This window comes from Ciconia boyciana, chromosome 14 (assembly GCF_034638445.1).
Source record: "Ciconia boyciana chromosome 14, ASM3463844v1, whole genome shotgun sequence".
Lineage (NCBI taxonomy): Eukaryota > Metazoa > Chordata > Aves > Ciconiiformes > Ciconiidae > Ciconia > Ciconia boyciana.
Window position 1 is genome coordinate 484,352 of NC_132947.1, and position 21,945 is coordinate 506,296.

Here is a 21,945-nt window from a genome sequence, read left to right on the forward strand (position 1 = left end):
ATGCCAGCCGGTCTCGCTGCCTTGAGGATCGGGCAGCTCAGTCCTGTGAGCAGAGCCTGCTCCTTGTCCCGGCCACGCGCCCTCGGCCCCTCCACCCTCACCGGACCCTCAACCAGCTGCCGCTTCGTCCCTGCGCTCCTCCGGAGCCGGAGCCTGCCTACTTCTGCCACCGGGGCTCGGGTCCCAGCGTGCTCCTGCAATTAAATACTTAACACGGTACTTGACCATCACCCGACGGAGCAAGGCAAAGGACTCGGTGAGGACAGACTGACCAAGGAGCAGGTTTGCTGAACTTCCCAGCGCCAGTGTGCGTCTCTGGTCACCTGAACTTCAGGAGCAGCCTGCTTTGGCTCAAAATAATGAATAAAAGGAAAAAAAAGCATTACGAACTGCTGCTTTCACTGACTGAGTTCCCAGCCGTCCCGAGTGTCATTGAAGGATGTCAATGATCTCCTCGTCTCTGTTGTTGAAAGCATCCCTGGAGAGCTGCGGAGGCACTGGGGGCAGGCTGCGCAGGCAGCACGCAGGGCCGGGCTGCTCTGGCCCACACAGAGCAGCACCAGCACTGCCGCAGCACCGGTGCTGCTGGCTGCAGCGCGCCACGTGCATGACACGGACCCACGATCCACGGTGCTTCCTCACGACCTGGCTTTTAACTAATAAACCTCGTGACCTGTTTGATCTGTGCCGAGAAACGCAGCCCGACAAGGCTGCAGGATTACAGGCTTCCAGGCAACGCTAACCCACCCCGGAGCCGTTTTCCTCTGGGACAGCAAGACGCAGCCAGGGAGGACTGGCTTCCATGGTGCCTGCAGCCCGTCCAGAGGCAGCGGGGGCTCTAGAGGTAAAGCCGGGAAATTCCCAAACCCCTGAAAAGCCGGGTCAGAGAACTACCATGGCTTTGAACCCCCAGAGCCACCCTCACCTCGTTAGGCCAAAAGAGGCTGGCGGTAGCGAACGATTCTTTAATCCAACAGCCAAGGACAGGGCGAGATCGATGGCTGGAAGCTGAAGCAAGACCGGTCCAGCCAGGGAAGGTCTGCGCTTCAACAGCGCGGTGCATCGAGCCCCAGGCCGCTCCACCCAGGACATCTCCCCGCTCACCACGGACGTGTCCCCCCCGGCCAGCGTTAGGGACTGCCCGCAGGAAAGCCCAGCCAAGCTCTCACCACCGCATCGGTCGCTGCTCCGCCCCGACGAGGCCGTGCCTGCAACACGGCTCAGCCCGGGCTTCCCCGATCGGGGGGCGAAGGGCTAGCAAAGTGCCGAGAGCAGAGGCCACGCAAGGAGAAGCTGGGTGGTTCTGCCCTGAAGAGGCTGAGGGCGATTACAGCTGCCTGCACTTCTTGGAAGGCCGCTTGCAGGGAAGAGAAAGCCAAACCCTTCACGGTAGCGGCAGACAATGAACCAAGAGGGTAGTGGTTGGGTTGCTTTAGGGGGTTCACACTGGTCGTTAGGAAAAAAAATTCACCAGGAGGGCACCGCAGCACAGAACGGGTCAGACGCCAGATAGTTCTGCAAAAAACCCCAACATTTTTCTACCTTTCAGCCAGAGCGAGACAGAGGCGAGGGCAGGGGGCGACCACAGGCCCCTGGATGACAGAGAAGGAAAGGCACGGACACGGGGCAGAGCTGTATGCTGGTTTTTAATGTTCCTAAGAACTAGGAAACAGAAATCAAAAATAGACTTTGCTCTTCTTGATAAAAGTAATAAAATGGTTAGCGGTGTTAAATTAATTCTTACAAAACAAAACCCAAGGAGGTTAAATAAAGCCCAGAGGCTCCGCATAAAAACCACAACGACTACAAAACAGCTGCAAAGACGTCTTTACACACCAAAGAAACTCCTCTTCTCCGCCCCTCCCCTATACGGTACACAGCGTCGGCGAACACGGGACTCACACACGTGGGAAAGAAACACGGATGCGATGGGAGCAGCCCTGCGAGGAGCACGGGCGCCACGGACAGAACTATTTACACTATGGACACGGAGCTGTGCTGGTGCCAGCCCGGCCGCAGGAGGCCCCGGGCTCTGCCCGCCCTTCTCCTGCCGGCACCGGGCTGCGGCCAGCTGCCGGGGCCCCTCCAGCCACGGCGCTGGGCGCCGAGCACTCGCGCTTGCCATCCGTCCCTCCATCTGTCCTGCCGTCCTTCCGCCCGTGCGTGCGTCCCAGCTCCGGCTGCCCCTTCCCTCGGCACCCCGGCGTCAAAGGGGCTGCCTGCTCCTCCTGCCGTGCCACGCTGGGTTTCCTTGCCCTCCGGCGAGGGCCGCAGCCGAGCCTCCTCTCCCCGCCAGCAGCCGGGCGCTCCCCGGCACTCCTGGGCGGGGGCGGCGTGCAGTTCGCAGAGGAAAGCGGGTGCCGTGGAGCGGCTGCGCAAGAGTCCCCCAGGCCGGTGCTACGCAGCCAGCAGTCTCTCCACTGCCCTGGCAAGCCTCCTCGGGGCCGCTGGCACCTCCCCTGCTGCCTCGCACCTCTGCACCTTAGTTGGGATTAGTCTCCCGGCTGCTGCTTTGCTCTCGGCCCAGCTCCCGCTCTTTGTCTGCTGTGGAGGAGGAGGAGGATGAGGAGGACGAGGAGGAGGAGGACGAGGAGCTCAGGGTCCGGCCTGAATGCTTGTAGGCTGCAACGAGCTCCTGCAGCCGCTCCGGTGTGGGCTCCCACTTGGCAAAGCCCGCGCTGTTCTGCAGGAAGAGGACGGCTGTGTTGTGCACGGCCTTGTAGTACATCTCCTCTCTGCAAGGGAAGACAACAGGCACTCAGAATCTCCCCGGGCCCACCCGCCTGCAAGTCACACAACTGTCACCCAGATCCACTTCCTAGCACCTGCCCCTCCTCTTCCTGCAGGTAACGTTTAGGACAAGTATTTGTCTCTGTCCTTTTCTCGCATTATTCTGAGGAAAAGAGCAGGCAGAGTGCAGTGTCAGGCATTTCTGAGTAAAGGCAGAGGCTCGCGAACTTTCAGAGAAGCACTGATGCTGCATAGCCACGTAGCTCTCTACCAGAATGTGCACCGGGACATCGCTGTCCCTGCAGAAGGAGACTCATCGTGGTAAGGCATCAATCGTGACCAGGTACAGAGAACTCACTGTTTAAGCACTTGTTGCTTAAACAAGTTGTTGCTTGAACTTGTTGCTTACACAGCAGACCAACGGGCAGCTTGCTCCGCTAAGGACCAAGACCCTACCTGCCCCTTGCTTCTGCTTTCCCCCGAGTGACACCCAATTGCTGCGGCATTTGGCAGCCCAGGAAACGCTGCTCAGCTGGCTCACCAGATCAGCGGGCTGGCAGAGGAGCAGAGATGATCACCACAGCACCGCATGTATGGCCTGTTCAGACCGAACTTGTACCCAAGGAATACACCACTCGCAAGCTTTTTGTTAGTGAAATACCTCAGTAGTCATTAAATGAACGTGAAAATTCACAACACTCGGCGTGCCTATCGTGAAAATCCAGGGTGATTATGCACTGCGTTCTTCCTTGCGTGCTCCCTACTTCCCATTGATTTCAACCTAGGACAGGCTATTTCTGTCATACGGCTTCAGAAACGCATTCCCAGAAGGACTCGAGAAAAAGGCCTACTTTTTGCAGACATGCTGAGACCCGCTGCGGTATTCGTGATCAAAGGCTGGCAGGATGAGCTGGTGCCGCTTGAATTTGCTCTGCTCCATGCGGGTCAGGGCTGGTGTAGGAGGGTCCCGCCACTCGGGGATGAAGACGATAAAGGAGAGAGGCTCACTGGAGTTCTCCAGCAGTTTCTAGTTGAACAAGAGAACGAACAATCTCAGCACTGGCCGAGCAATGACCTGTCTCATGAGTTCTACTGACAGGAAACATTCCTGCTTCTAGAGCGGTGCTGCAGCAGTCACCGTTCTTTGCCTTCTGCATTACAGCCCTGCTGCGAGGGTGCGGGAGCAGTGGGGAGGACTGACTGCACGGCTCCACTCAGAACAACTCCACAGGTGAGCGAACATACCTCAAAGTGAGAAACCATGGCATCCATCAGCTCCTCACAGAACGGAGGATTTGCCTCAAAAGAGCCACTTATAGGGAAGAAATCCAGGCACGGGCTGGAGGAAAAAGGCAAAGATCCCTATCAGAGAGGACAGAATTCTAATTTTCACACCTTAAAAAGCATCCGTTCCTCAGAAAAGGCAGTCATACTCTCGGAAAGCCTGAATCCCCAGCTGTACAGGGCCTGCTGCTTCTAACAGCAGCACTGGTCCCTGGGGACACGCTCCACCTGTAGTCACTGAAGGTGACTGCCGATTCAGGCTGACTGCTGGAGGGCCCAGGTCTCCCATTCTCAGAACAAGGGCAAGCACTGGCAGACCTATAAACTGCACTACTCCAGGGACCAGAGCCCTCTAACCAGACTAACGGCACACTCCTGGCGGTTTCACAGCCAGCCTGTGTCCACTCATTGCCTTTAGGCAGGCCTGAAGTACGCATCCTTCTGAGCAGACGTCACACAACCAGCTACCGCCCTGAGCGCACAGACACGTCAGCCGGTCTTGAGTCATCGCACGTGCACACACCCACACAGAAACACGGCAAGGGCACCGGAACGTAAGACTCACCCCCTGGATCCAAAATACCCGTCTGTATCCAAGAAGGCCGAACAGTACTGTTTAAAATAGCAATTCAGGGGCGAGGCAAAGCATTCAAAACTCACTCCAAAGAGCTTGTGGAGGGCTTCGAAGACGTGCACGGGAAGTGCCCCCTGCAGACCAGTTCCTTCGTACAGACCCACACCAAACATCATCTGGGGAGAGCAAACCCCGGTGAGCCGTGCCTGCACTCGCTGTTCCTGCTGCTCCCTTCACTGACCGCGGACCCAGGGCCATACATCCATGCACCCACTCCTCTAGGTATGCGGGGCCCCCTCGTCCTTTCTCAAATTCGTGTAGGTCCCCTGCATGTACCCAAGAATGCTCTTTAGATATTTCATCCAACTCAGGCCCCACAAACCAACTGTCAATTTTCACATACATCCCCCTTTAGCCGGCCCTCAGAGTCAAGAACTACTGAAGGTTTCTTTCATAAAAATTTATCTTTACCCCCCCTTGAGGTCTCCTGTCAAGATCACAATTGCTCCCCAGACTGCAGTGCTATCTCAAACACTGGGAGCAGACAATGGACCCAGTTTAAGCCCTATTTTGCATCAGGCTCCCAGAGCTGCAGACCTCCCCCAGAACAAAGTCAACAAGTTCAGTTCCCCACTATGACTAAGGCTTTCCGATGTACAACAACTGAGATGAGACAGTACCTGGTATCGACGGAGAAGGCACCAAACCCTGGGCAGAAACTTTTCAAAGCCAGAGTCGTCAATGCAACTGTACCGATAGAGAAGCCACTGGAAGAGAAAGCCCAGCCATTAAACACAAACAGAATCAACCAAGATAAGACAGTACACAAACATACCATGACATGGAGAGGGACACCGATGACCAAGGCGAGGCCCTGCATGGAGGCTTGTCAGCACATCTGCTTTTACCGTGTGAGTGAACCGCAAGCTCTTTACCAGCATGAATGAATGTACCACATCAGCAAGTGCTTCTCAGCAAGGGCTGCCGCGCTGCGAGTACAACCATTCTCGCAGCACAGTATCCAAAGCATACAGGCATCGCCTTGCAAGTATTCCCAGCAGAAGCCCGACCCTGACCAAGGTGAAAGTAGCCATCCTCATTCCTGCTACTATTAGGGCAGTGTCTGACAGCCTCCGCCAGGTCAGCACTCCATCCCTCTGCACAGTCCCTCCTCTCGGAGAAGGAGAAATGAAACCTCTCACCAAAGAGCAGTTTGTGACAAGTCACGCAGGACTGGCAGTCAGCCCTTACCAGCTTGCTGAAGTAGTTGCGGCTCACTTTCACCATCTCCCCCTTGTACCGCACACATGCCACATTGTTTTCCATGTGCATTTCCACACTGGGGAGTGGGGGGGAGGGGATGGCCAGTCTCACTGGGTAACAGTATACGAGCCTGTCCTGGACTTCAGGAGCTTCTATCTCAGCTACGGAGAATAAAGAGAAAGGCAGCCCATTAGAATCCAAGGACGTTTGGGACAGATCTTCCTTCCACCTCACAACATGCAGCGACAGGAATAGGGCTAAAGAGCAGACCGGTCACCCCAAAAAGACCGTGGTGGTCCGTCACAGATCTTGTAGGCAGCTACCTAGGTTCAGAGCTGATTCCCCAAATTAATTCCATCACCCACTGCCAGAGCATAGAGAGGACCCATTTTGCAGTACTTCTCCTCCATCTCTAACGCAGCAGACCTGTAGACTGTACACAACCATTCCAGCGTCGTGAGGCACGTTCCAGATGAGTGAAACACTTTTCTTGTCATTACTGTTGTTATTTCAGTTTGCCCCCAACTCATCCAAAGCACAATAAATATTCCTAGGCTGTCAAGTGCAGGAGGCAAAGGAATCTTCCTGCTACCTTGTGGTTACCCATCGCGGACAGCAGCTTAGCCTCGGCTTCAGCAGGGAAAAAGAGAGCTCATGGGAAAGATCAGTTGGAAGGAATCATGGATTCAATTGGGTGGGAAGACAAGCAGCAGAAACAGGGAGCAAAAGGCAGACACTGGGATCTGAAAGGAGTCTGAGGAGAGCTAGGACCCCAAAAGGAAAAGGACTACAGAGCGTGGTGATGAAAGAAGCCGGGACCATGGAAGAAGGAAAAGGTGACTAGAGGCAGAAGTACAGACATAAACCAGGAAGAAATAACAGAGAAAAGATCAAGGAACATGAATCCTCTGCTGGGAAAGGAAGAAGGGTGCACAGTGACATGCTGGGAGGCAGAGGAGCACAGAAAGTGCTCAGAACCCAAGAAATGTGGCAAAGGAGAATATAGGGAGGAGAGAGCGCTCGGCATTAGGAAGGGGAGTGTCAGCTGTCCCCAGGAATTCATGAAGAAGCAGAGCAAAAAAGCATGGTCCAGGGAAATGAACTAACACCTTGTTCAGTGTGGTCAGCTCCTACCAAGCTACTTAATCCTGACAAATCGTACATTTATGATATTTGATATTACAGCCGGTAACAGTACTTGATGGAAAACACTCTGCCACTGCATAGGGACTGTGTGACTCTGTCAGCTGAGACCTATGCTGGACTGGCTATTTCTGACTATTAAATTCAACCCCGTGGACTCAGAGCAGCCCTCCCAACAGATAACGCTATTTGAATGGGGGCAGGCCAGAGTGCATTGCCTTTAGGTTGCAGTGCTGTAGCCCTATAGCTCTTCAGAGCTGACTGCGTACCAGATATATTGTTCTCTTTGAGGATGGCAAGATGCTTCTCCCGGATCCGCTTGACGTATTCAAGGGATATGTAGTAAATCTTACTGCAGATGCCTTCAACGGAGTCCTTTGCTGCAGCAGACACATGGGGCCCACATTGTTTGCGTAAGTGCTCCAGGCGGTCCTGCAGAACCAGAGAACCAGACAGCCCCTTACACAACCCACCACCGGACTCCCCAGAGGTATGCAGAGTCTCCATGCCGCGGTCACTTCCATTTCACGAAGCAAAGGAAAGCAATCGCAGCCTTCTCCAGAGGGACTTTTATCTGGCCCCAAACACGCCCCCCATCCTTTCCCAGGCTCCCTGCGCTCAGCTGCACGAGCGGAGGGATACTGACCATGTAGTCCTCCTTAGAGGCAGAGTGGTCCCGTCGCAGCCAGCTGAAGGTGTCCTCCACATTCCACTTCACCACCTTCCTGCTGTCTGGTGAAGCACTCCTGCACAAAACAGAGAAGCAAAATTTAACCCACGGCCGCACGGCAATATATTCCATCCCACCACAACGGTCTTCTGTCAGCAGGGGAACAGAGCTGCTGACACTTCCTCAAGGCCCTACCCTGTCACTCCCCTCCAGGCCTCCTCTGGAAAGTGCTTCCAGACATTTGTATGACTAGGGACTGCCATGCTCTCTCCAAAACGCTGTGTAGCTGTGTGCTGTCCTCTCTGCAACAGGAGAGGCAGATAAAGCATTTATCTGTCATGGAAATGGTCCACTTTGATCTTGCCTCTCATTTTCAAATGCAGCCACTGCTAGCAGCTTGTGACTCTGAGCAAACTACCCCATTAACAAGCTTTTTATTTTCCCCACAAGGCTATCTTCCTCAATTCTGTCCTGTGGCAGAACTTGTCAGAAAAATCATACATGGTATAATAAAAATACCATTCTAAGCTTGCTGCTCTTTAATAGCAGTGAGTGCCCAAGCACTCTTGTTTCTTCCCTCAGGGATAAATGACAGAAGGCATTCCATGTCCAGTATTTCACAGATTCTCACTTGTCTCTGCATACATTCAGCCTCCCAACATCAGACTTCACTGTAACGGGCCTCCATCACTGTTGTTTTTCTTCTGTAGGTTCCTAACCTTGCTTTTCCTCAGTAAGATGATGACCAGCGCTGAGTAAGGTGGGATGCAGCAGCCCCTTCTAAAAGTCCCTATAACCTTTTTCTCTTTTCTGAATGTGACAGTGCTGTAAGAGGAACTCCCACCTGGATTCAATCAGCCGTTTTGCAGCCTCAGCATACTTGAAGAGCAGTCTCTTGGCTTCCTCCCGGAACTTGATTCTGGATAACCTGAGGTAAGTTTAAATTCACATGCATCAGTTCCACAGCTGCCGCGAAGGCATGGAGGCCAGGTCCAGTTCGCAAGCTTTACATCACCAGCACCCTACCACTTCACCAGCACAAGTAAAACACAAACGCACAGAACCACGGCAGCTAAATCACTGGACCAGACCAACAGAAAAACATCCCAGCAAGGTGCCCTGCCTTTGAACAGTACCTGATGGGAATGTCATTCATGATCTCTCTGAACATGGAAGGAGACACTACTGGCTCGCAGTCACTCGGTAAAAGAGGATCTGTCCCTTTATCAACCACCTTCCTCTCCAACATCCAGCGATTAAAGGACTCCCTTGGGGGGTCAATCCCTGGAGAAGCACAGAAGAAGGGTCTAATCAGTACAATAGAGAGATGCCCAGAAGCTCTGATAAGGATCATCACATTGGAGTTCTGCCTAAGGAGTTCACAACCAACAACGTCACAGGGAGTATAAGCATCACAAGAAGAGATCACAAGGACAAGACAGACATAAACCAGAAGGAAGAACCCCACAGTACTGCAGGACTGATAACACAAATAAGGGGAGCCCAAGAGAAACTTACCTTCTCGCTGCTGGCAGAGCTCACGATAATGTTGCCGCAGCTTGAGAATGAGCTGGGATCGAAGCAGCTCCACCTCAGGGTGTGGAGAAAGCACTTCAGATGGTGCTCTCTGCTTAATCACTGCATTTGTCTGAATATCCAGGTCCCAATATACTCTATGGCAGAAGCAAATGTCATCAGGATGGCCAGATCATTGGCTAATTATCAAATATTACTTCTAAAGATGCTTCCTTGGGCTGTTTCACCAGCCAGGAAATTGAACTATCAAGACTCCTTGCAAAGATATAGGGGGGTGTTACGTCCCTCAGGCTCTTCTTCAAAGACGTCTGGAAAACCAGGTGTCTCTAATCTACCATCGAGAAAAGAACAGAAGACAAATGGAGACAACTCACTCAGTTGGTCGTAAAAGAGCTGCCTGCTGTTTATCTTCAGGTGAAACACACCATGCCTTCAAAACAGAGGTTCCTGGAATACTGGGAGAGCTGGGGACTGGCTGAGCAGCTGGGTTCCCTGGGACGTCCACCTGGGCGTGTAAAAGATGAATTACTGCCCCACAGAGACAGGTAAAGGGGAAGCAGCCCAGTACACCTAACAATCCTGCACCAGTACACCACTCAGGACATCCCTGTGAGTTGCTAGAGCACGTTTTGCTTGCTGTTGGCATAAGTTAACAAGGACATGCAAGCTACCACATTTCTCAGTCATAATCTGTCATCTCCCAACTCCCATACTCCACCTCAGGCTGTAAGAGAGAAATGGCAACTTGGCAGGACCGGACTCTGCTTCCACTTTTGTACTTTCTGAGTGTCAGCTGTCACAGCTTGAGTTGTGCTAGGGTGGCCTGACCTTGCGCAGTGGAAAAAAACCAGGTCCAAGCTCCAGACCTTCTAGGTTTCAGCCTGAACAACATCCTTAAGACTATTTATTTCACAGCACCGGACCCACCTTGGACTTTTTCATACTATTGCCGCTCGGTGGAACCTCCTCAGAGAATCTCCTCTTCCTTTGCTTGCTCTCCACAGAGGTATCTATCATCCCACCTTCCAGGGGCATCGGAGCCGCATTCAATCCCAGAGGGTCTGACTGTGAGCATCCAAACAACAACAGCACACGTGAGTTCATCGGCTGCCACTGCAGAGTCCCAAACGAAGGCAGTAAGCCCTCTTTAATTTCCCACTTCACTGCCCCAGGCTCCCACATGGATGCAAATAAGGACAACAATACTCACACCTGCAGAAAGCTAAAAAAAAAATCTCTTCTAGACCTGTGTCCATATGCTTTTTTTTTTAAGACTCAGATGAGAAAAATGCAACTCAACTCCCCCAGGTTGAGTGTTCTTTGAGCAGTGCACTACACCTGGAACAGCACTACCTGAGCATGCACCTGAAGGGGAACATTTCATCAGAACCGAGCCAGACACAGGACTCAGCAAGGAGTTCTGAAGGTAGAGAAGACCCTCCCACATGTGCAATCTGAAGTCCACAAGACCATGGCACCTGCCCCTGCAGAATATCCCAGTACTGGCACAGCCCCTTGAGATGAGTGCTTACTTACAATGACATCGTGTTGTCCCAGAACAGGCATTTCCCACAGAGACTGGTTAGTGAAGCGATTGAAGTAGTAAGGGCGATTCTCCCGCTTGCTCCAGCACTTCTCCCAGCCAGCCTGCACCAGCTCATCTGAGAAGACAGTGAGAGAGTCAGGAGAGGAGTCCTGAATAACAGCCCTGCCCTTCAGGTCCCCATTACTGTCACAGCACACTCTGAAACACGCATCATTCCTAGCCTCCCTCAGCGACCTCGCTTCACCCTCTCTCCCCGGCTAGCAGGGCCCTGTGGAACTCTGTGCCGGGCCTTCCCAAAACCAGAGTCAGTACCTGGCAGGTCCTGTACCAGTCGCATAGGTTTGGGGGAGCTGGGCTGGTTCTGGTTGGAGGTGCCAGGTGAGTGACTCATGAGAGATGCTTCCTCTGCAGGGCTTCCGTGATTCTCATTGGCCATTTCTCAGCAACCGCACTAGAAAAAAATACACAGAAAATCCGTGTTACAGCAGGAAAGATCCCAGATCCACTTGGCCCACTCAGCTGTAGCACCACAAGTTCATTCTGACAATAAAACAGGGTTTGAACCAGTACACACAAAACAGCACCTAAGTCCTGAAAAACACCCGTTATCCTAGATGCAACTAGCTATGAGGAATGCTGAGCTTTAAATGGTACCAACCATGGAGTTCTTAAGGCCAGCATTTAAAATACTCACTTTTCAGCTAGATCTCTCCTAAGAGTGCAGCGCCTGGTCCCATACATCAGGACTGAGAGCATAAAAAATAAAACACACTCCTCTGTGAACACGTACCACCTTCTGCCACGCTAATACTACTAGCCATATCTGATCTGTTATCCTCAGAGACAGTTTAAATCAACATTTACACACACGTAACTGCACATAATTTAAACAAAAGGCTTTTATTAAAAAGCTTCTGCTATATAAAATAGCCCTAGCGCTTCACTAATAACTTCTGTGGTTCGGAGAACTGCAGGCTAGGAGTCAGGAACTCCTGAATTATCTTCCTCAGCATGTCCCAGGCCCAGACTAGCTGTAAGGCCTCAGCCAGGCTGTTTTAGCCTTTGGTACTTTTTCATCTTCATAACAACAGTTATGCAAAAAAAGGTCTGTTGAAACAATAAAGCTCATCTTAATCATAATTTATTGTTGCCAGCTGGAGAGAAACAGCTAGGCTTTTCCTCTCTTAGTCACCATTCTTCCCCCCCGGGGAAGTTTTTGAAACAGCACTGCAGATTGCTTCTGTCTGGCAGCCCTAAAGACAGTGGCAATGAAGTGGGGGGAAACAAGGCATTTTAAATTATTACCATCTACCTCAGTTACTTAACTCTATACAGGCCTTTGGAGACACCCTACACAACACCAAAGCTAGGGCCGCAGTAGCACAATCTTGTAAACAGAAGTGTGTTTTTTAACTGAACACCACAGTGGCCCCAGCAGTAGGCTCCTTTGTATACCATCTCTTAAATAAAAACTCTGCTTTGGTTTGCACACTAAGTTATTTTGGATTTATTCACCCTTGCTGTCCCTAAAAACTGTGGTGGCTATTTCAGAAGAGCTGAATGGTAGGAGCGGACAACGATCAAGAACTAGCAGGCACTAGCTAAGCTGTCTGTAGTACCGGTTGTGGAATCAGCGTGATGCAGGCTAGGGCTGGGGAGCACTTGACCCTTCCAGCATCTCAGAAGATGTTTCTGTTCTTCCAGCAAGGGTAAGCAAGGAAAGCTGTGGGGCACTGCAGAAACCTGGAGTTTTGGTCTCTGCTCAGAACTCGGCAGATAACAATAACCAAGCCCACAGGCAAAAGCGTCTGCTGCGGAGCACACCAACGCAATCACGGACATTGAATCACCTCAGCAGGTGAGTGTTGCGCAATTTTTGTTTACTCACACTTCCTCCTGAACTCCAACCCCGCTGTGCCCTCTACAGTCACTTCACTTCAGCTAGCTGCCAGAAAGGGGGCAAGGTTAGCCCAGCCATCTCGAGGAGACACAGCAGGAGCTTAGACTCGTGTCGGGGCTGTCAGTGCAAGGAAGCACACCAGAGCCCCTGGGGCTGCAAGGCAGGAGCCTCATCAGGCAGTGCTGCAGGTGCCGTAACGTTCGACGGATGTGTTTAGCCCCTCCTCCTTAACTAAAAGCATATTCGCACATGCAGTTGCTGATGCGTCCTGCACATTACACAGACAACACGTTATAATGAACTGGCACATACTGACGAGACCAGACCTCCCAAAGCGAGCCAAGGATGTATTTCAAGAAGTTACGGATAGCGCTGGGTATCAAGATCTTCCTAGACTGGAGAGCACACACCGGCTGCGGCAACTTGCCAGTGTTTTTCACCTCTGACCGCTCAAAACGGCTGTGTCAAATAGGGTTCGCTGCTTTTGCCTTCTCCCATTTATGGATAAACTAGAACGGTGGAAGTAGACAAGAAGCTTTATCACTTGATCGGCGTTGATGAGTACTAAACCCAAGTACCCTTAAGGTCTGGGAAAAGGAGAAAAGCAAACTAACAGGAATCCTGACAGAAGCAACCCTACTGTTATGCAACTGGTATCGGGACTTAGACAGTGAAAGGGATCCAGAGTAAGCATTTTATGGTGATTACGGTATTGTTTTTATACACCATGGCAATGCATACAGTACTTCACAGACACAGTAGAACGCCGTCCCTGCCCAGAGAGCTTACAACCTAGGAGCAGCAGCAGCACAACCAGAGAGACCACAGCAAGGTGGAAGAAGACACAAAGTAAAGAAGTACAGCAAACAGGATCATTATTTGTTTCCATTTCACCGAGGCAGGATTTTACACGAGACAACAGCAAATGCAGACAAAGGAGAGCAGCGACAGCCCCCTGGGACACAGCAAGGTTCTCCCTCATCCCAGAACCACGGCTGCTTCAGGAGGCTGGAAGCCAGGCCACCGCCTCCTTCCATCAGTACTTCTCCCTTTCCCGAGGGCCAGCCCTCACGCCTGGCGAGGCGGGACAGGGGCTCAGCAGAGCACAGAGCTCCCGAGGCGGCACACGCACGCGTGCGGCGAGCACGCTGGGGACCGAGAGACCGTGTCTGCCGAGGGGAAGCATGCTGCCGGGCAGCGCGGAGGCAGCTCCCGGGGCTGCCCTCCCGGAGGCGGTGACGGGACGGAGCTCCTCGGCGCGGCGGGCCGGGACCGGCGGGCAGCCACGGGCACCGGCGCCCGGCGAGTGCGGAGCGGAGGCGGCGGCGGCGACAACTCTGCAGGCTGGACGGGAGGACTCCGGGGGCACGGTCTAAGCGGGGCGGAGGCCGGGCGGCCCCGCGCCCGGGCAGGCGAGTACTTACGGTGGCGGGCTGCCTGGCGGGACGCGTGGCCGTCGCTCCGTGCTCGCCGCTGGCGCGCCGGGGCCGCATCCTCATAGCGAGGCGTCCCGCGCCTGGCCCGCGGGGGCCGCTGCGGAGACAGGAGGCCGTTACGGCGCGCCGCGGGGGAGGAGCCGCCGGAACGCGCGCAGGCGCGGCGGCAGCGGCGGGAGCGCGGCGCCCAGCGCAGCCGGGGCGGGCGCAGCGGCGGCGGCCGCGCTCTAAGATGGCGGCCGCGGGCCTGCGCCGCCTCCCCTCCGCCCGGCCCGTCGCCGCCCGCCCCCTCATCCTCCTCCTCCTCCTCTTCCTCCTCCTCCTCCTCCTCCAGGGCAGGCCCCGGCCGCGCGGGAGCGCCGCTTACCTGGGCGTGAGGTCGGGGGCTGTAGGCACCGGGCACCGCTGCGTCTCCCGCTGCCGCCCCACCTCCGCCTCGCCCGCCCCGCCGCCGCCATCTTGCGCCGGGACCGCGGGCCGCCGGTGCGCAGGCGCGGGGCCGCCCCGCCCGCGGCACCGCGCAGGCGCCGCCGCCGGGCCGCGCCGCCCGGCGCATGCGCGCCCCCCTCCCCGCGCGCCCCGGCCCGGCGGCAGAGCGCCTGCGCCGAGCCTGGCCCGCGCTCGGGCGGGCGGGCGGGCGCATGCGCGGAGGGCGGGCGGCGGCCCCGCCTGCCCCCGGCGCCATCTTTGGTGTGGCGCGGCGGCAGCCCGCCCCGTTGTGGGCACGGCCGCGCCGCCGCCGCTATTTCGGGCCGCGCAGCCTGTCATTGTGGCCCTGCCCGGCCGCCGCGGGCGGTTCCTGTCACAGGCAGGGCGAGGCCGCAAGCGGTCGCCACCAAAGGGCCTTTGAAGTGCGGCGGCGCCGGGGTGGAGCTGGGCGGCCGGGCCCGAGGGCGGGGGCCGCGCCTTGATGTGCCGGGCGGGCGGCGGCAGCGGCCCAGCTGGGTGTCCGCAGCGGGGCTTCGGCCGCCCGGCGGGGCCCAGCGGCCGCTCGCTGCCGACGCCTCAGCCCGCGGGCCGGCAGCCGGCCGCGCCGAGCGCCGTTCGTGCCCGCTGACAGGAATCCCTCTGTTTAGGGGCTTCCGCTGAGGCGTTCCTGCCTTCGCACCCGCTCGTTAGCTGTTCTTGCGGCCCGCGAGGTCAGGTTTCAGACAGGCTGCGGTGGCGTGCACGCCTCGGCCACCGTGGCCGGTGGCCGTGCGCGATGGGACGGTCGTGCAGGTGTGTGCCCAGCCGTGCGCCCGCCCCGCGCCCGGAGCGGCGCTTTGCGGGTGGAGCTGGGCGCCGGCGCCGAGACGGGTGGCCGTGCTCCTCCACCGGCCCCTGGGATCGCTGCCTTGCCCTGAGACCAGCGGCTGCTGCTGCCTTCCTGCCTGGCCCGTCGGGGTGCGTGCCCGGCCCTGCTCCCCGGCGGAGCTGGAGCTCCCGCGGGAGCCGCCTCGCTGGTTCCTCTGTGCCCACCGGTTGCATCCTCCCGGAGCCCCGGGCTGTGCGCTCGTGGGGACGGACGTGCCTCTGCCACCTGCGGCACGGGAGCCCAGACCCCGCGAGAGAGCGTGGTACTCGCAGCGTGACGGGGGCAGTCTGCATCCAGCGCGACGCGTGTTGGAGGACGATGCCGGGTGGGGAAGGGGGACGTGGCAGGACACGGGCTCCTGCCTCCTGCCAGTTTCTGGAGGGGGCTGCAGGAGCCTCCGCCATCCCCTCACAGCCCATGGGCTCGGCTCGCTGGGCGGATGGTGGCCGGCGCTGGCTCACAGCCACTGCGGAGATGGGCAGGGGCAGCCGCGGGGTTGTCACCCCCAGCCGCGGGGCCCTTTCCTGCCCTTTGCCTCCGGAGTCTCCCTGCTGCCCAGCTTTCCAAGGGGCTTTCGGTCTTCCTGGGCAGCGGCCCGACCCGCTCGCTCTCCCAGAGGTCCTGCCCTCTGCTCCGAGAGCACCAGGGTCAGTTTAATGAGTTAATGCTGGCAAAGCAGTTCTGGAGGGATAAGTGCTGTGTAAGCACTAAGTCTCCCGAGTCTCCCTGCGTTCGGCGCACGAGCCCCGCACGGCCGGGCTCTGCTGCCCTACAGCACAGATAATCGCCCGGAGCGCAAAGTGCTGGCTCAGACCAGCCCCTTGTTGCGCGGCCTGGGGGGGGAGAGGGGACTCTTCAGAGGAACGGCGTGAAGCCTCCGTCCTAGGAGCGAGGAGGCTCAAGCGGCCGAGGGGGTGGTGAGGGCAGGGGCAGCCCCTCGGCTGCGCGCCCGCAGCTCGCTCGGGCAGGGCCCCGGGGGCCTGGGGAGGAAGCCCTGGGCGGAGGAGCTGCCCGTGCTCCCCGCCGTAGGTGCTTGCAGGGGCGGGAGGGAGCAGGATGGCAGCGTGGGAGCTGCTGGGGCCACTTTGGCAGCACCCGTCGCGGTGCCACGAGCCCCGGTGCCTGCCAGGCTGCCGGCGACAAGCTGGGCGAGTCCAGGCAGAGGCACGTCCTGCGGACCCTGAGCTGCCCGGTTTGTGCCAGGGGCACACGCTGTCGGGGCAGCGCTGAGGATCCTTCTCCGAGGGGCTCACATCACAGATGGGCACAAACCAGCCTCCGTCGGCACCCCCGGCCCGGGGCCGCGGGGCCCGTGATGGGCTCTGGCCCTGGCGCAGACCCCGCTGGGCAGGGCCGGCGCTGGGAGAGGGCGTCTGGGGGAGCTTGGCACTGGCGGAGGCTTCATAACGCAGACTGGGGGGGGCCGCCCCGACGCCACCAACCCCTTGGACCCCATTTGCGCGCCTGCCCCTCGTAGGGCTGAGCGCTGCCGGGGTGCGGGGGAGGCCCAGGGACGTGGTGCGCGGCCGCTTGTGTGGGACACGGGGAGCTGTGTTTGCGGTGGGGGAGGAAGGCAGCGCCCTCAGCCCGGGGCCCCGGTGTCTGAGCCGCCCGCTGTCTTTCTGCCTGTGCTGGCGGGCAGCCGGGGCGCAGCGTGCCGGGGACCTGCATCCTCCCCGTCCGCTGTCTCCTCCCAGCTGTGGGCTCGCAAGGAGTGGCAGCTGGTGGGATATATAAAGGCAGGGGAACCTCAGCCAGCTCAAAAGAAACTCCTGGAGCTACTGGTGCTCTCCCTCCCTCCCTTCACGTGATTCAGCTTCCCCACACCAGGGGAGCCGAGGACAAGCCTCGCTGTAAGTACCCGAACTGAGCCGGCATTGTGTGGGCGAGCCCCCGGGCCCGTGCACAGCCTCGGGGAAGGACGGCGGCTCTGGGCCCCGGGCAGGAGGGTCCCCGTCCTCTCCCTTGCAGAGACCTGGGGGGAAATGCTGTGGGGGAGCCCTGGACCCTCCCCACGGTCTTGCGGGGAGCCCTGCCTGTCGCTGCTGGATGGACAGGCTCCAGCTCCCTTCCCTCCCAGCGTGTGGGCAGGCAGCACATCTCCATGGGGGCTGGTGGGGGGGGGCAGCTGGGGCTGTCCCGTGGGGCTGGGAGGGCTGTGGGGCGGCCCCACAGGAGAGGGCTCCCTTCTCTGTGGGGTGCTGGGGTTCCCCGCTGCAGCAGCACATGTCGGGCTCGCACCTCGCCGTGCAGTTTTGGGAGCTGGGCGTGTTCAGGGCAGGGTGGGACGCTGCTGGGGCCGGCAGGAGCCGACCGGAGCGAGTGTTCCCAGGGGACGCGTTCCCTGCGGGCCTCACAGGCTCCGCGCCGGGGGCTTGTGCGCAGCACCCGAGGGTGGGGGCTGCGCCACTCGTGGGCTGCTGGTCCACGGGGATTCAGGCAGTGGGGGCCTGGGCAGAACACGGGTGTTCGGCGGGCGCAACAGAGCCGTGGGGTGTTCCTCAGGGCCACCCCTGCCCCGGGGCTGCGAGCGGGCTGGGCAGCGGCCGTCTGCCTCCCAGGGTGGCCGGGTGTCCCCCGTGCCACCCACTGGGCCAGCCTGTGCTGACCCTGCTCTCTGCCTCCAGGTGCGAGATGGCTGCCAGCGGCTGCCTCCTCCTCCTCCTCCTGCCCTGGCTGGTCACGGCCTCTCACAGCCCACCCGGCTGCAAGATCCGGATTACCTCCAAGGGGCTGGACCTGGGTAAGGGGCCGGATGGGACCCTGCTCCCGGGGCCTGGGTAAGAGGCGGGTTGGGACGCTGCTCCTGGGGTCTGCACCCGGGTAAGGCTCTGCCTGCACGAGGGGCGGCTGGAGAGGAGCCGGGGGACTGGCTGGGGGGTGATGCTGCTGGGGGGTGATGCTGCTGGGGGGCGATGCTGCTGGGGGGCGATGCTGCTGGGGGGCGATGCTGCTGGGGGGCGATGCTGTGGCCAGCCCAGGCTCATTTTGCTTTGCAGTGAAGCAGGAGGGGCTGCGCTTCGTGGAGCAGGAGCTGCAGAACATCTCGGTGTCGGACCTGCACGGGAAGGAGGGGCAGTTCCACTACAACATCAGCCAGTGAGTGCTGCCCGCTCCCTGCGCACGCAACTCCCCGCATCCATCTGTCCGTCTGACCGTCTTTGTCCCTTCCCCTGCAGGGTCAAGGTGACGGACCTGCAGCTGGCATTTTCGGACCTGCACTTCCAGCCTCAGCAGCACCTCATCTTCAACATCACCAATGCCTCCATCAGCCTGCGCTTCCGGAGGCAGCTGCTCTACTGGTTCTTGTGAGCCACCTCCCCGTCCCGCTCCCCCAGGCACCAGCCTACCCCACGGCTGGGCCACAGCCGCTGCTCGGCCACGCCTGCCGGGTGCCGAGGGTGCCTTGCTGCCCTGGAGCTGGTAGGAGCTGTGTGCTCCTCTCATCTGCTCTCCTCGGTTCCAGCTACGACATTGGCTCCATCAACGCCTCTGCGGATGGCGTCCACATCCACACCGTGCTGCAGCTGGCCAAAGACAAGGCTGGGCGCCTGAAGATCTCTAACATCACCTGCAACGCCTCCATTGCCAGAATGCATGCAGGCTTCTCCGGCACGCTCAGGTACACCCAACCCCACCGCCGCAGCCCCGTCCCTGCGCTGGGCCAGCTCTGCCTGTGCCCGGCTCCCCGGCCCCGCTTTCTGCACCCTTGGGACTTCCCCGGCCCAGGCTGCGTGCTCGCCCGGGGATGGAGGGGCAGGGCTGGAGCCGCAGGGGAAGGCAGGCGGCCGCAGAGCTGCTCTCGTGTCCTGCAGGAAGGTCTACGAGTTCCTGAGCACCTTCATCATCACAGGGATGCGCTTCCTCCTCAGCCAGCAGGTACAGCCGCGTGGAGGCAGGCGACGGAGCCCCCGCGGCGGGAGGAGGGTCCGGGTCCTCACCCGCACCTGGAGCGATTCCCCTCTTAGCCCAGCCCCTTGCCTTTCAGATCTGCCCGTCCCTGGAGCACGCTAGCCTGGTGCTGCTGAACTCCGTGCTGGACACGGTGCCCGGTGAGTGTTGCCCTGGGGGAAGGGACCAGACCCCACTCACCGTGGGGAGGGCAGAGCTGGGCGCCGGGCTGCCGGGCGGCCCACAGGCTGGGTCACAACAGCACATCTTCCCTGGCAGTGAGGAACTACGTGGATGAGCACATCGGGATTGACTACTCCCTCCTGCGGGATCCGGCCGTCTCCGCGGACACCCTCGACCTAGACTTCAAGGTGAACACTGGATCCTGCCCTGCCGACCCCCCCGCAGTCCCCGTGGGAGCAGCTGTGCCAGCCTGCACGCCGGGCACCACGGAGCGAGCAGGGTGGGCTGCGCTACGGCTGCAGAAACGTCTCCTGTTCTCGGCCCAGGGCATGTTCTTCCCCCGTGCAAGAGAGAACCAGGAGCTGGAGAACCACGCGGTGGAGCCGGTGATCAAGGAGACCGAGCGCATGGTCTACGTCGCCTTCTCCGAGTACTTCTTTGACTCGGCCATGCACGCCTACTTCCAGGCGGGTGTGCTGGCCATAGAGCTCCAGGGGGAGAAGGTAAGCCGTGCCGGGTCACCGGCTACGCACAGGCCGCTCTCTGCGGGCAGGGGCCTGCCGCCGGGCAGGAGGGAGGGCTGGGCTCTGCCCGCAGAGCGGAGGAGGTGCCATCCAGGGAGCGGCTCTGCTGGGATCAACAGCAACCGCTCGCTTACCCTCCGGCGGTTTGTCCTCCCCGCAGGTGCCCAAGGACCTGGAGGTTTTGCTGAGAGCCACCTTCTTCGGGACCATCTTCATGCTGGTGAGGGGAGCAGCCGGCCGGGGCGGGAGGCACAGGGGAGCCCCTGGGGCAGAGCACGGGCGGCCCAGCTCTGTGCCTCTGCCTCACCTGCCCTCCCCAGAGCCCTGCTGTGGACGCTCCCCTGCGGCTGGTGCTGCAGGTGTCAGCTCCCCCCCGCTGCATCATCAAGCCCTCGGGCACCTCCGTCTCAGTCTCTGCCTTCCTCAACATCTCGCTGGTGCCCCCGGACCACCCTGCCGTCCAGCTCTCCAGCATGGCCATGGTGAGCGGGGGGCTGGCCGGGAGGGGCGCGCGTGGCCGGGGCTCCCTGTGCAGCCACCCCAGCGCACAGGGGAAGAGCGTTTCCCACCCCCCCCCGTGGGAAGGGTCTGGTGTCCCAAAGCAGAGGGACGGCAGCGGGCACAGCAGGGCTGCGATTCGGCCTTCTCTCTCCCTAGGAAACAAAGCTGAGCGCCAGGGTGTTTCTGCAAGGGAAGGCGCTGCGTGTGCAGCTGGACCTGCGACGGTACGGCCCGTGCTGGGGTCCCACGGAGGCTGCGGGGAAGGTCCCCTCCACGCCCCGCTCACGGCTGCTTTCTCCCCTGCAGGTTTCGCATCTACTCCAAGCAGTCTGCGCTGGAGTCGCTGGCGGTGAGCGGACCCCTGCCAGCCCAGGGTTCCAGCCTCCCTTGCTAGCCCCCAGCCACAGCACGGGGCAGGCTCGGGGAGGGGCTGCACGTCGCAGGACACCCCTTCCAGCCCACCCAGAGCTAAGCGCGGGCGTGCCCTGCCCGGGCAGGTCTGCTGCTGCTACTGCTGCCGCTGCGATCACCCACTCTGCTCTCTCCCCAGCTCTTCTCGCTGCAGGCCCCACTGAAGACCCTGCTGCAGCTGACAATCATGCCCATCATTAACGGTAGGCACCACCGCTGCCTGCGCATAGCGGGGCTTGGGGCAGGGGCACAGTGGGACTCCGCTTCGCTGATCTCTCCTCTCCCTGCAGAGAGGACTAAAAAAGGGGTGCAGATCCCACTGCCAGAAGGCATGGACTTCACCAGGGAGGTGGTCACCAACCATGCGGTACGTGGCAGGATGGGGACAGCCCCGGCCCCCCCAGCGGGCGCAGGGACCACGTCCTGCTGGGACAGGGCACAGTCGCACCCAGCCTTGCGCTAATCCTCTTCCCCTTCGCAGGGATTCCTCACAGTGGGAGCTGATCTCCACTTTTCCAAGGGGCTGCGGGAGGTGATTGAGAAATACCGCCCGGCCCCCACCACCCCCGCCTACCCCAGCTCAAGGCCTGCAGAGCCCAGCGCAGACCCCCGCCAGCTCTAGCTCTTCTCCCCCCTCGCTCCTTCACCCCGGACCGTGGGCAGATCCCGGGCTGGACCCGTAGACTGTAGGTAGGAAGCAGCTTCTCCGGTACCGCTGGCACGTCCTGCAGGGCGCCCAGACCCCGGTGGGTAGCAGCAAGGCGGAGACAGCCGCTCTGGGAACCCCTGCTGCACCCCTTCTCATTACACTAATAAACCACTCGACTCCAACCCATGCGGTCTCGTTGCTTGGAGGATGTGCCCACACCGGACCGCACAGCTGCCAGGACGTGGGGAGAGATGGGGAAGGAGGCAGATAGCGCTGCTCCCCCGGCTCAGCTACATGGGAGGCAGCCACAGCTCAGAAGCGTGGCAGAGGGGCTGAGAGCAACCGCACTTCCCCTGCTCTTGCGGGTGGCTCGTTCCCAGGCCTCAGTGACCCCCCGCAGAGAGGGG

The 21,945-nt window shown here is 59.2% G+C and overlaps 2 protein-coding genes across 7 annotated transcripts; one reads left to right on the forward strand and one right to left on the reverse strand.

Moving 5' to 3' along the window:
- Positions 1–1,627: 1,627 nt before the first annotated feature.
- Positions 1,628–14,587, reverse strand: PCIF1 (phosphorylated CTD interacting factor 1). 5 transcript variants are annotated; one of them, XM_072878787.1, is made up of 18 exons: positions 14,450–14,587; positions 14,071–14,179; positions 12,635–12,914; positions 11,059–11,197; positions 10,737–10,861; positions 10,128–10,265; positions 9,575–9,705; positions 9,183–9,337; positions 8,801–8,948; positions 8,509–8,592; positions 7,641–7,740; positions 7,264–7,426; positions 5,840–6,012; positions 5,269–5,355; positions 4,580–4,764; positions 3,976–4,069; positions 3,582–3,757; positions 1,628–2,735 (listed from the first exon to the last, which is right to left on the reverse strand). In XM_072878787.1, the coding sequence occupies exons 4-18, from the start codon at positions 11,180–11,182 to the stop codon at positions 2,483–2,485; spliced, it is 2,136 nt and encodes a 711-aa protein (XP_072734888.1). In that variant the 5' UTR covers positions 11,183–11,197; positions 12,635–12,914; positions 14,071–14,179; positions 14,450–14,587; the 3' UTR covers positions 1,628–2,482. The 5 variants fall into 5 exon arrangements, with proteins under 5 accessions (XP_072734888.1, XP_072734890.1, XP_072734889.1 ...); XM_072878789.1 differs by lacking the exon at positions 12,635–12,914 and adding an exon at positions 12,973–13,155; XM_072878788.1 differs by lacking the exon at positions 12,635–12,914 and adding an exon at positions 12,959–13,155.
- Positions 13,923–21,731, forward strand: PLTP (phospholipid transfer protein). Of its 2 annotated transcripts, none has more exons than XM_072878793.1 (16): positions 13,923–14,058; positions 18,007–18,122; positions 18,379–18,478; positions 18,559–18,687; positions 18,846–19,001; positions 19,195–19,258; positions 19,368–19,431; positions 19,550–19,641; positions 19,780–19,956; positions 20,138–20,197; positions 20,298–20,459; positions 20,635–20,702; positions 20,785–20,827; positions 21,029–21,092; positions 21,180–21,256; positions 21,371–21,731. In XM_072878793.1, exons 2-16 carry the CDS (start codon positions 18,014–18,016, stop codon positions 21,509–21,511), a joined length of 1,506 nt encoding a protein of 501 aa, XP_072734894.1. In that variant the 5' UTR covers positions 13,923–14,058; positions 18,007–18,013; the 3' UTR covers positions 21,512–21,731. The 2 variants fall into 2 exon arrangements, with proteins under 2 accessions (XP_072734894.1, XP_072734893.1); XM_072878792.1 differs by lacking the exon at positions 13,923–14,058 and adding an exon at positions 14,749–17,232.
- Positions 21,732–21,945: the final 214 nt, after the last annotated feature.

Coding starts and splice junctions, on each gene's coding strand:
- PCIF1 (XM_072878785.1), bottom strand. CDS start 11,182: ATGGCCAATGAGAATCACGGAAGCCCTGCAGAGGAAGCATCTCTCATG. Junction 10,266..10,736: donor TGGGACAACACGATGTCATT/GTAAGTAAGCAC, acceptor GGATGCTCACAG/TCAGACCCTCTGGGATTGAA. Junction 7,741..8,508: donor AAACGGCTGATTGAATCCAG/GTGGGAGTTCCT, acceptor TGTTTTGTGCAG/GAGTGCTTCACCAGACAGCA.
- PLTP (XM_072878793.1), top strand. CDS start 18,014: ATGGCTGCCAGCGGCTGCCTCCTCCTCCTCCTCCTGCCCTGGCTGGTC. Junction 18,123..18,378: donor CTCCAAGGGGCTGGACCTGG/GTAAGGGGCCGG, acceptor TTTGCTTTGCAG/TGAAGCAGGAGGGGCTGCGC. Junction 19,259..19,367: donor GCTTCCTCCTCAGCCAGCAG/GTACAGCCGCGT, acceptor CTTGCCTTTCAG/ATCTGCCCGTCCCTGGAGCA.